General features: G+C 38.8%; 1 protein-coding gene and 1 pseudogene across 1 annotated transcript; both read right to left on the minus strand.

The window, feature by feature from the left end:
• The window catches only part of LOC113592353, a 29,371-nt pseudogene extending 24,076 nt beyond the window's left edge, over positions 1-5,295 (minus strand).
• A 189-nt stretch (positions 5,296-5,484) lies between these two features.
• Positions 5,485-10,612, minus strand: LOC113592352 (transmembrane protein 80). Its single transcript, XM_027033223.2, has 6 exons — positions 10,580-10,612; positions 9,997-10,013; positions 9,698-9,791; positions 9,513-9,605; positions 9,179-9,380; positions 5,485-7,011 (listed from the first exon to the last, which is right to left on the minus strand). The coding sequence occupies exons 1-6, from the start codon at positions 10,596-10,598 to the stop codon at positions 6,999-7,001; spliced, it is 438 nt and encodes a 145-aa protein (XP_026889024.2). The 5' UTR covers positions 10,599-10,612; the 3' UTR covers positions 5,485-6,998.
• Positions 10,613-12,779: the final 2,167 nt, after the last annotated feature.

The raw sequence follows: 12,779 nt of genomic DNA on the forward strand, positions 1-12,779 counted from the left end.
ACAGATGACTTGTGGGTAACTACCTGCAGTGCGAGCCGGGACGAGTCCTGCGTTCGCTGCAGATTCACATTTGGTAAGGGATAGCAGGCTATACGTACCCATTCTACCCAACCTAATGTAACAGGTAGAACATTAGGCCTTCTTTAAAAAGCAACACCACCAGTACCAGGGCAGACAAGTTTATTAATACAATCGAAAAACCACAAAACACACAGGAAAATCTGGTTCTGAGTTTAGGCACAAATGGGCTTCACTAACATTTAACGTTGTTACCATCACACATGTGCAAACGTCACTTTGTCAATACAGTCTGTGATAACTCAAATATTTCCACACCACACCTAATAAAATCCTACATCACAAAAAAACTCAGAATCAAAGAAAACTCATAGCAGGAACAAACTTATTGGGACCAAACGTGGAGGGAACAAAAACGTGACTCAGCCCCCTGCACACAAAATACTAAACAGATTATCCCCCATCATAAATGGAGCACAAAATCAACAAACATTAAAACACATCATATTTAAACATAACATCACCTTACAACATATTCCATATTTACCAAAATTGCGCTTATCCACTTAAAATGTTTTTACTTTTCCCACTGCTCTCCTTTCATTCAGGACGCAATCTACACCGCTGCAACACTGTTATTTTCCCGTGTCTGTTTGTGCCAACTAGAACACTTTCCAAATGCCATCCATCCACACGTTTAGCCTCTGCCATCTTTATACTGCTCAATTCCTTGCACTTAAATACATGTGCTCATGACGAATGGGGTTCCCCTCTCCTTAATTACATAGGTTCTGTGCATGCACCCTTCCCTCGATCACTTAACCCTATTCCATTTTCACTATATCACATCCCCCCACCCCCTTAACCATCCTCGTCACGAGAATTATACTGCCCCAATACCTAATCAATGTGAGAGCAAGATGCCCGACTCCCCCCAGCCAGAAGATCGTCAGCCCCACACCTCACGGATCTGGGCAAATGGTAAGGATTTGAATACTTTCCAGCCTTTGGCCTCATTGTTCTCCTTACCCTGGGTTGCCTTTCCTCATGCTCCATTACTTCCTCCTGCTGTTTCATTGGCACCCCACATTCTACCTCCCTATCCCCTATTGGGTTTGTAAATAAGTCCGGTAATTTCACATCACTATCCCACTCGTCCTCACTACCGGAACTGGAAAGATCTATACTTGACACATCTACTTCCATTCCCAATGGTGCCCTTATACTGGATACTGCCCTTGTAGATCTGCATGGCTGCAATTCATGACGATGCACCATTTTGCTATCTTGGAATCATCCATTGGTATCACCTTAAACACTGGCTTTTCTCCCTCTAGCTGTTTCACAACCTTATACAGTTGTCTCTCCCACACATCCTGGATCTTATGTTGGCCTCTTATTTGCTGATTCCTTACATAAACCAACTGACCTGGTTACAGTGCATTTGCATAGGAGGGGTTGCCACTGTATTCATTCCGCTTATCCCATGCCTTTGCCAACCGAGTTCTCGTCAGGTCAAATGCTTGTTGCAAAACCTCCTGATGCTGTCACCCAGTCTGTAACTGATGCACTTATCTCCTGCCCAAGTCTCAACATATGATCAACTGGAAGACTGGGAGTTCTACCAAGCATCAAAAAATAATGTGAAAATCCTGTACTTTGATTCTTCTTTGTTACACTCCTGGAGTGCTGCAGTGTGCTCCTGGTCCAGTTCGGGATTTGGGACTGTCTGTGCACCTCGTTGCTAGCCCTGCCCCTCATTGAGTGATTGCTGTAGCTTATATAAGGACCCTACTGGAAGAAGACGTTAGCTTGCCCAAGCTCATTTTTTAATTGGTGTTCTGTTGTATGATTTGTGAGTTTGTAATCTTTGATTTGCTTACCTTGTCTTGTGATATTCCTAGTTAGCTTGTGTATGTGTAGATCTGTATGTGAGTATTCCCTGGTTTTGTTTATTATTGTGATCCCCGTGATGGATAAAAGGTTTTTGTGTAGGTTTATATGTATAATTACTGATTGTAGGGAGTGGTGCTTGTTTGTTTTGGTTTGGGGTTATTGTCTGTTTATTGTCAGGGAGTTCGTGTAAGATTGTATTTTATTTTTGCCCTGTAAAGTGTAGTTAGATGTGGTGTTTCTTTTGCTAGTGTGGGTTTTGTTTATGTTGGCAATTGGCAATTAACTTCACTCCTGAAGTTATTCAGTGTGTGTGTGTGTGTGTGTGTGTGTGTTCACCATTTAAATACACAAAATTTCACCTTGTGTGCCAGTTCAGTCCAGTGGTTAATCATTCCACATACCATTCTGCTACCAGTATTTTCACAGTGCTGTTGCGACCTCACCACACATTGCTACCACACTCAAATGGGCACCTAGCATTTGGTTTTCGCTTTTACAATGCAAACTTACAGGTAAAGCATAGGAAGTATGCTCTTCTTTGATTGGGGAGCAGAGTTTAGATTATAACTTGGTAAAGCCTATTTTGAAAGCTTATGAATTTGTGCCAGAAGCCTATGGCCAGAAGTTCAGAAACACACAACCACCCCCCCCCCCCCCCCCCAGCCAAACTTATGTGGAATTTGCCAGAGAGACGTTTGGGTTGTTTGAGAAATGGTGTGCACCAAGTGGAGTGACTACTTTTGAACAGCTTAAAGAGCTGATTATGTTGGAAGAATTTAAACACTGTCTTCCAGATAAAATTGTGGCTTTTTTTTGAATGAGAGAAATGTAGACAATTTGTCTGCTGCAGCCACATTAGCAGATGAATTTGTGTTAAAACACAAAACCATCTTTTACTCAACTCCATGTAGCGAGACTGCAGGTCGTTCAATCGGCAAAGCCACTATTGATTTAGAGCCACCATGACTGGATGAGACCACTGATTTGGATACCCTTGAGTGTTTCCATTGTCATGATCAGTGGCAGCTTATTGCCATGTGTCCTGTTTTGAAATGCAAAAACACTTGTAAGAGCACATCTGTGATAAAAGAGAATGCGTATTGCAAGCTGACTATAGACCCAGGAATTGTGAAGTACCTACTGCTGAGGTTGAACCTATCTTTAAGCCTTTTGTGTTCTCAGGTACTGTTGCGTTGACAAGGTGAGCAGAGCAATTCCATAACTATCCTGCGGGATACTGGGGCAGCTCAATCGTTTGTTTTGGACAGTATACTACCGTTTTCAGAGTCATCATTGCGGAAGTGATGTACTAGTATAAGGAATCGAACTAGGGGTACATAGCCCCTCTGGTTTATTTAAAGTAGCAGTTAATTCTGAGTTACCTGTAAAGGGGGTTTCATTTATCCTTGGTAATAATATTGCTGGTGGTACACTATTTCAACTTCCTGAGGTTGTGGATAAACCACTGGAAAATGTGACCCTTTCTGATCAGACTTTAGAGCATGTATTCCCTGCATGCGTCATGACTCATGCCCAGGCATGTAAGTTCAGTGAGGTGAACTTATCAGAAACATTCTTAGGTAATGAATTGGTCTTGAGTTTAGAGTCTCGCAATCCAGAGCGTCAGAATGAGCAGCCTTTACCCCAGGATGACAAATATGGTTGTACAGATCCTAATAATAGGACTGCTTTGATTGCTGCTCAGAAGGATGATGCTAGTCTTGCCACTTGTTTTGAGTCCAGTACAGACAACTCTGGTACTCCAATGTGCTACTTCATATTAAATGGGGTTTTAATGAGAAAATGGTCTCAAATACAAGTGGTGAATGGGAGGAGGTGCAGCAGATTGTGGTTCCTAAGCCCTATAGAACACATGTCCTGTCTGTGGCTCATGATCACCCGTTTTCAGGACACCTAGGTATCCGAAAAATATATATGGGTGTTTGTTGAAACATTTCTTTTTGCCTGCTATGAAGTCACATGTCATTAGTTACTGTCGATCTTGTCATACACGTCAGCTTGTTGGAAAACCAAATCAAGTCATCCCTCCTACCCCCTTGTGTCCCATTCTGGTAACAGGTGAACCTTTTCAGAGACTCTTGATTGTGTAGGACTGTTACCAAAGTCTAGTTCGGGAAACTGTTATTTGCTAACACTTATGTGTATAGCTACTAGATTCCCAGAAGCAATCCCGTTGACTTCATTAAAGCCAAAAACTGTCATGAAGGCACTTGTGAAGTTTTGTACGACTTTCGGTTTACCTAAGTATGTTCAGTCTATTGGGCTATTTGAGAGGCCAAATGGCATACAATTCCACTCGTATAGGCCAAATGGAGTACAAAAAGCCATCTTTGCTTTGTCTCGGCCACTGCCACTTGATTATAGCCACTTGCTAAATCAATAGTTGTAAAGCACTGGGCTCTTCCCAAAGCATCTAAGGATTCATCAATCCAGGGCAGGGGATATGTGTCTTTACGGGTTTTGGCGTTTAAATGCCTATAGTCTACACACATCCGAATAGTTCTATCTTTCTTCTGCACTACTACAACTGGGGAAGCATATGGGCTGCAGCTCTCACACATCACCTTCTGTTCTAAGTTTTTTAATATGCGCCTTCACTTCCTCATACTGATTCGGTGGAAGTCTACTATAATGCTGGCGTACAGGAACCTCACTCAAGCATATTTCATGCTCGATCAAATCTGTAAAGCCCAGGTCACTCTCCCCTGCAGAAAATGCAGTGATATATTTACACAACAGCTGACGTACCCGGTCTTGTTGTACACCATCCAAATATTCAAATGTCAAATTGTCCAACCGCTCCAACAAGGTAGGTACATCGCAACTCAGTGGAGTAGACTGGGTTGCAGTTATTCTTTCCACATACACTACCAACTGCCCCCCCCCCCCCCCCCTCCCCATCTTGTTGCTTATGCACCACAATCTGTTGTCCACTAATAACTGCCCTGGTCAAGGTTGGGAACAGTGCAGGTAGGGGAATCAACCACACATCCCTCACTCCCACATTAATAACCGGAAACCAGCAGTCTCCCATCCCTAAGAGGATGGGTGAAACTACAGGGTCTGGATGTGGATAACTCTGCCCAGGTGCCAAGGGTTCTACCGTCACTTGGTACCCTCTTCCTTTTACACTGCAAAAGGAGGTGGCAGCAATCATCTGTACTGAACCTGAAGGCACTTTCACCCCCTGAATGCCAACCCTTACCATTCCCCCAACACCCTTTTCCTCAATGCCCATTTGTTCAAAGATTTGTCTCCACCCAACTTCTGCCGGCTCCAGTTGAAACTGGGCACATGAAACTTGCTTGTTGACTCTCCATCCCGCACCCCACAAGCTGCACTGGACTCTTGGCCTTCCATCTATACCTCAGGACCTCGTCACGTTTTTCTTCTCGTCTATATTACTACAGAACCACTACTACCAATACAACCTCTCAACCACACTGAATACTGGTAGAATGTAAAAAAGGTTAGTGATCCTGCTGACTACACCAAATTTCTGTAACAGGTACCACCTTAGACCTTCTTTAAAAAGGAACACCACCAGTACCAGGGCAGACAAGTTTATTAATACAATCTAAAGACCACAAAACACACCGAGAGGAAAATCGGGTTCTGAGTTTAGGCACAAAGGGGCTTCACGAACATTTAACGTTGTTACTATCACACGTGCAAAAATCACTTTGTCAATACAGTCTGTGATAACTCAAATATTTCCACACCACACCTAATAAAACCCTACATCACAAAAAAACTCAGAATCAAAGAAAATTCATAGCGGGAACAAACCTAGAGGGAATAAAAACGTGACTCAGCCCCTTGCACACAAAATACAAAACAGATTATCGACACATCAAAAATAAAGCACAAAATCAACAAACATTAAAACACATCATATTTAAACATAACATCACCTAACACCATATTCCATATTTACTGAAACTGCGCTTATCTACGTAAAATGTTTTTACTTTTCCCACTCTCACTTCATTCAGGATGCAATCTACTCTGCTGCAACAAACGCACAGACTTTCACAGACTTTCCAACTACCAACTCCGTTAGTCTCTCTGCCTTACTTTCTTACACATACCCGACACAAAATGTACTCTGTTGTTGCAAAATTACTAAAAGATTAAAGCCTCTAGGAACACATTAGCTCACAAATGTTATCGTATAAACACAAGCCCTCTGCTGGAGCATTTCAGTATAATAAAATGACTCATTAAAAATTCGATCTATCTGAAAATATCTATGCATTTTACATGGTCAGGGAAAAAACAAAGCATTCACACACACACACACACATAATTTTTCAGTCATTTGGCAGTGAATAAAATAAATTTACCTGGACAGATCAAATTGAGACTTTATTAACAACACTGTAACCATATGCAAAGTGTGATGAGTCTCTAAACAATCCACATATAAAAGTAAATAAGGAATGAGGCTTTTATTTCCATAGTTTTTCATTAATGTTAACAGTACAAGTGAATATTTTGGCCCACGTTTTGTAGCCAGCTAGAAAGCTGCATGAGCTACGGTAATACATATCAATAAAGTTGATATTTTATGTTTGTATGTGAAAATTCTTGCAGATCTTTTATTGATATTTTAAAGGGTCAAGGCTGGGAATCTTTATATTAAACCAGCAGCAGAACATTTTAATAAATTGGATGTAATCATTTACACAGTGTCTTACCATCATTAATGCAATTGTAGCTTGTTTCTAAATTGTTTTTTCCGTGATGCATGTCATTAAATCTTTTGAAAATTGTAAAAACCATTGCAAAAGGAAAATAAACAACCATACCAAAAATGCATATTTGGCATTTGATGGCTTTTTATAGTCCATACTACTTTAAACAGTGAAATTTCAAATCAGTTAATTATTGCATAGCAATTCAAAGTGATCAGTTCAAATAACTTAATTCCACTTCAGACTGATGGGGACAGGTATGTCACACAATCACCAGCCTCAGCAGCAGTGCATCACGGAGCCCATAAGCCAAATGAAGTCCAATTGTAGTCATGGTGTTTGTACCATGAGAACAACCCCAGTGTGTCATGAATAAACACTGAAAGACACAAGATTGAGAAAGAAACAGTCAACAAAGGTAATACAGGTAAGGTGTTCATTTAAATATGCTGATGACATTAAATCTAAACCTAATTGACAGTGTAGGCAATGTCAATGTCAATTCCAGGTAGAACAACTTTAGTGCTTCCCTTACAATGAGACCTACAATCAGTGTAAAATTTCTTCCTGCAGCACCCCAGACAGGCCAGACCAACATCCCCAACTCCAGACAGAAGACCCGCAGCGTTGTAGTTTAGTGTTTCCCGGCTGCTATGATTAAGGTAATGAAAGGCTACAATAGTTTATTTAAGAAAATAATTAAAACTAACTAAATAAATAAATTATATATATATATATATCTATATCTATATATATCTATATCTCTATATCTATATCTATATATCTCTATATCTATATCTATCTATCTATATATCTATATATATATATATCTATTTCTATATCTATATCTATCTATATCTATATATATCTATATCTATATCTAAGATATATATATATATATATATATATATATATATATAATCTCGGCCTGACTATTTTAATTTACATCAATATTTAAGCATCGACAGCTCTTAGGACTCTTTAGACTTGAATGTCTTAAAGAGTCCTAAGATAAGATACATGCAACACATATTGACACATATTAACCAACTGCTTTTGGTTAAAGAAATTGCATGAAAAATGGGGATGTGTAATATATGTTAAAAAATCTTAATAAGTTAATAAAATTCATATTATCAGACATACTCAATTTGGTGACCACATGCCATATCTTAAAGACTCATTATTTCATTAATTCAGTAGTCATTGCTTAAAATTAAATTTCTTATTAACTGCAGTATCTCAATGCAAGCTGCATAAAGCTAACAGGTTAATTGCAATGCTGGTTTGCATTTACTGGTTAATAAATGTGAGACATATTAACATCATCTGTGTACAACCTTGGAATATGTGATTTTGAATTTTGAAGCCATACAGTGAACACCTAATGTTTTGTCTTCTTAAAATGCCAACCTTTTTGCTTAGGTTTCAGTACTACATTTTACTTGCTTCTACATGAATGTGACTTGTTTAGATAGGCTACAGGCTTTTTTTTTCTCATGTTCATCTATAATTAATTCCAGGTTCATTTGCAAAATCACCCCAGCTTTTTTATATGTATACTTCAAATTACAGTTGTACTACAGTGTAATTTGCATTTTACTTGATTATATAAAGATATTTTGACAGTTTCATTTTTTATAAACACAATGTAAAGGGACTTTTGGTGTAACATAGCCTGGCTGCTGGGAGTAAGAACTATACTGACATGCATGACAAAAGCATGTCTAATGAGTGCAGAAATAAAGGAGCACACACACCAAAGCCATGTTTCCACATAAAGCTGCAGATAAAGTAACAAGGTTCATGAATGAATGGCTTATAAATAATTAAAACCTCAAAGACCTATGTTAAGAAAACGAGCTGAGTTCATTCATGTCTAAAAACAAAGGGACAATGGGAGAAAAAGAGACAGGGGTGCTATCTAAGTTAAGGGAAATCAAGTTATCTCTGGTGTAATACTGACCATGTGTCATATAAAGGCCCTGGGCACCATGTAATATACATGTAAAACATGTATTAGCACACTCAAGTTACTTATAAATTCTCTATGTCTACATTAATAATAGTTATTAAAAATAGTTATAAAATCTGGTCAAGCCCCTGTTTGTAATAATACAAAGCCTGCATAAAAAACACAGTCTGGGTAGTGTAGGTTTCCCCTTTAGAGATCTGGATTCAGTACCGTTTTACTGTCATTGCTGGTAGAGCATATTTGATCAGATGCATGTACAACACACAAAGGAAAAGAAGTATTTGAAAGTGGGTTTGGAAAGAACAAGGTGAGCTGTTTGTTGATAGAGTGATGGGCACCTACTATGGACAACCAATTTATAAAGATACCATATCTTGCAATTTGGACCTCATGACAGTGCAGATCATGAGGAGATACAGTGCAGACACTCTAAAATTGTCTGACGACTGCAACACCAGCCCCTCATAATCATCGCCTCACAAAGACAAGAAGTGCAGCCTACAAAGGTCTTTTCATTGCATGAAATTGTCATCAAGCTTCCAGATACAGCTTTTGTTGCTTGAATTCTGACCTGGTGAAGCGTGCAAGAGCTCCAAAGCCAACTAGTCCAGCAAGGCCATTGAGACAGAGCAGAAAGCCATTAATGATGACATCAGCCCTCAGCACATATGACTGCCATACGAGGAAGTAGACTGACAGCAGCAGCGTGGCTCCTGTGATAATGAGGTTGGCACCTACATACCACTCACTCTCCTGTAGGTTGCCTGTCACTCCTACCGCAACCAAACAAATATGTAGAAGAGTAATTAATAAGAAAAAACACAAGGTACAGAAACAGCAAATTGCCAAACTGAGTGGCGGTTTCATTCCCTGAATCCTTGGATTAACTGGAAGTCCAGAATTACCCCAGTGGACTCTTAAGACCTCCAGGAAAGCCAAAACCAGAAGCAGACACACATCCCGTGCCAAATAACTGTCAGGGTAACTCAGTATCTGGCCTGCAAAACACAGCACACATTAACATGGAATTCTCATATGGATCTAAATATAGATTTATACTAATTAGGCATTTATTTAGTAATGTACTCACTTTTGTAGATGATCAGGCAGAGGCTGGAAAAAAAGTAGAATAGGCTGTAGAGTGCAGAGAGGTAAAGCAACATTTGCAGAAGCACAGAGGAAAGCTGAAGCAGCTGGTTAAAGCTAAAGCACACGTTTCACTTCATAGTATAGTATTATAAATACTTGTGGATATTTGCACTGCCCCGGATAGCTACCGTAGCTATTCGAACCTACTAACATAAAGCATGGCTTAATTTAATACATGCCTTTAGAAACAAACAATAATATCGTATGAACATTAGCACTGCATACATTAGAAAAGGATACAACGCTGGCATTTCGACCTGAGGGACAGTAAAAGGGAAAGCAGGGATACTACTGTTTACTCTTAGAGTTCATCATATAACCTATAACCTAGTGTTCTATGCAAACGCTACTTTTAAACAAGCAACAGCTAACCTAATTTATTGTAAACCAATCAGGGAGAATTTCATTTCGTAGTCAAAGCAGCTCTTTATCATTCCATTCTGGTTTACCTATTGTGTTTCAAAGAGCTCTCACTCTGAGAACACTAAATACTTGTTATTCCAAGGAATACGCCTAAGTACGAGCAAACAAACAACACGAAGAGACAACAAACGATGAGAAAATATATATAGCCTACCTAACTAAGGACTGAATTAACATTAGTCCTATAGCGAACGTGAATGTTATAGGTAACGCTACTGAAAAAGTTACTTGCATAGCGGGTAGCTAGCTATAGGTTGTGCGTTCGAAATAAAAATAACATTGGGGGAAATTTTAAATATAAATACATCCCAAACTGCCAATGGTGTATTACCTTGATAGCTATCGAAACAAAACATTTTACACAGCTAATAATCGTAACTATAGCAACGACAATAAATACCTGCTCGTTCCACCGCCATATTGATTCTGTTTAATTTCCGCAGTACATATTTTATTCTAAGGACATCTACTGCCACCTAGTGTAGAGGAATATTATTGATATTAACAAATCACTGGAAAAAATAATGCACAGCAAACTGTTTTATTTATACATAAGTAAAAATGAACCTAGTTCTTAGATTTATGTGTTAATTTATGTGTTTGCCTCAAGAAACTTTCTTTGTTTCTTGAGGCAAACACACAAACTAAATGCACCCCTACAAACCAAATGCAATGAGCTGTTCACTCTATTGCCTTTTGGATGCTGCTGCAGGAACATCTGTTCTACCAGACTGAGGAGCAGTTTCTTCTCTAAGGTAATAAACTTTAACCAGACCCCAGGAACTTCATCCTTACTACAACAGTAATCACAGACTTACAGGTGACCTGAACATTCCTGAGGAAAATCTTAGTGTGCTCTAGTGCATCCCAGTCATAATTATATATGCCTATTCCTGAATTGCTTACTGTACATATTGTTATGTACAGTATGCATATTATACACAGTATTGTATTTTAATATATATATATATATATATATATATATATATATATATATATATATATATATATACACACACACATATACATCATACACTGACACAAATCTTGGTTTTTACAAAGTTTACTGCCTCAGTTTTTTTAGATTCTTTCTTTTATTATGTTTATATGGTATAGTGAACTACAATTATAAACATTTCATACATTTTTAAAAACGTTTTATTGACAAATACTTCCAGTTTAAGCAAAGACTTAATATTTACAGTGTTGACCCTTGTTTTTTAAGACTTCTGTATTACCCCTTGGCATGCTGGACATCAGCTTCTGGGCAAAATCTTGACTGATGGCAACCCATTCTTGCCTGATCAGTGCTTGGAGTTGATCACATTTTCTGTGTTTTTGTTTGTCCACCCTCTTTTTGAGGATTGGCTACAGGTTCTCAATGGGATTGCGATCTGGGGAGTTTTCTGGCCATGGACCCAAAACTTCAATGTTTTCTTCACCGAGCCACTTGGTTATCACTTTTGCCTTCTGAAATGGTGCTCCATCATGCTGGCAAAAGCATTGTTCTTCAGCAAATTGCTCCTGGATTGTTGGGAGAAGTTGTTCTTGAAGGATGTTTTGATATAATTCCTTATTCATGACATTCTTCTTAGGCAAATGTTTGAGCAAATCCACTCCCTTTGTACTTGTACAATGACAATAAAGGCTATTCTATTCTATTCTATTCTATTCTATTCTATTCTATTCTATTCTATTCTATTTATTAACCTATTGCAGGAATAAGTTGCATAATAATCAATTACCATGTGGAGTATTTTATTGTCCCACTTAACATTCTTTAGTACAATTCTAAAGGTTCACTGTTAGTCAGTGTCATATCATAATGTATACTTCCAACTAGACTGTCATAATGTAACTACCAGTTTACTGACATTCTAATTAGAGGTGGCATGATACCAGTTTTTCTGGTACTGATCCAATACTGATATCTTGCATTTGAAGGTCACCTGGTATCAATACCAATCCAATGTTTTTCATTAAAAACCACTTTGGAGCTGTAGTTGTTTGGAATAATTGTGTTCTGTGAGATGTATATCTTATTTACAGATGTCATGCATGGATGTGACAGATAAATATAAATAAATTCTAAAACAACAAAAAAACCTTTGTTTACAAGACTAAAACATTGTTTCTTATATGGCCTTACAATTAGTGTCTCTGTGTGAGATAATATTTACTGCCTGGGTCATCAACTGGTCCTCAGCTTTACTGTACTCACCCTCAGCACACGCACGCACGACGGCGCACACATGCGCTCTCTCTCTCTCTCTCTCTCTCTCTCTCTCTCTCTCTCTCTCTCTCTCTCTCTCTCTCTCTCTCTCTCTCTCTCTCTCTCTCTGTCTATCTGGCTGTCTCTGCTCAATACGGCTGCCTTATTCACTTGTTCCTGAAATGTACAATATGGTTTTGCATTTTTCCCATTATTGAATGAAACTGTAATTCGACATCAACTAACCTCATAACCGTTCTTGTGAATTTCACCGGGAAATCGATGTTTACCCGCTACAGACCATACGCACACAGGTACTAAGCGAGCATACGGAGAAAGACTACCAGTACTAGGAATCTTATTACACTCGAGCTCTGCTTACACCAAT

The sequence above is a fragment of the Electrophorus electricus genome, chromosome 2 (assembly GCF_013358815.1).
Source record: "Electrophorus electricus isolate fEleEle1 chromosome 2, fEleEle1.pri, whole genome shotgun sequence".
NCBI classification, from domain to species: domain Eukaryota; kingdom Metazoa; phylum Chordata; class Actinopteri; order Gymnotiformes; family Gymnotidae; genus Electrophorus; species Electrophorus electricus.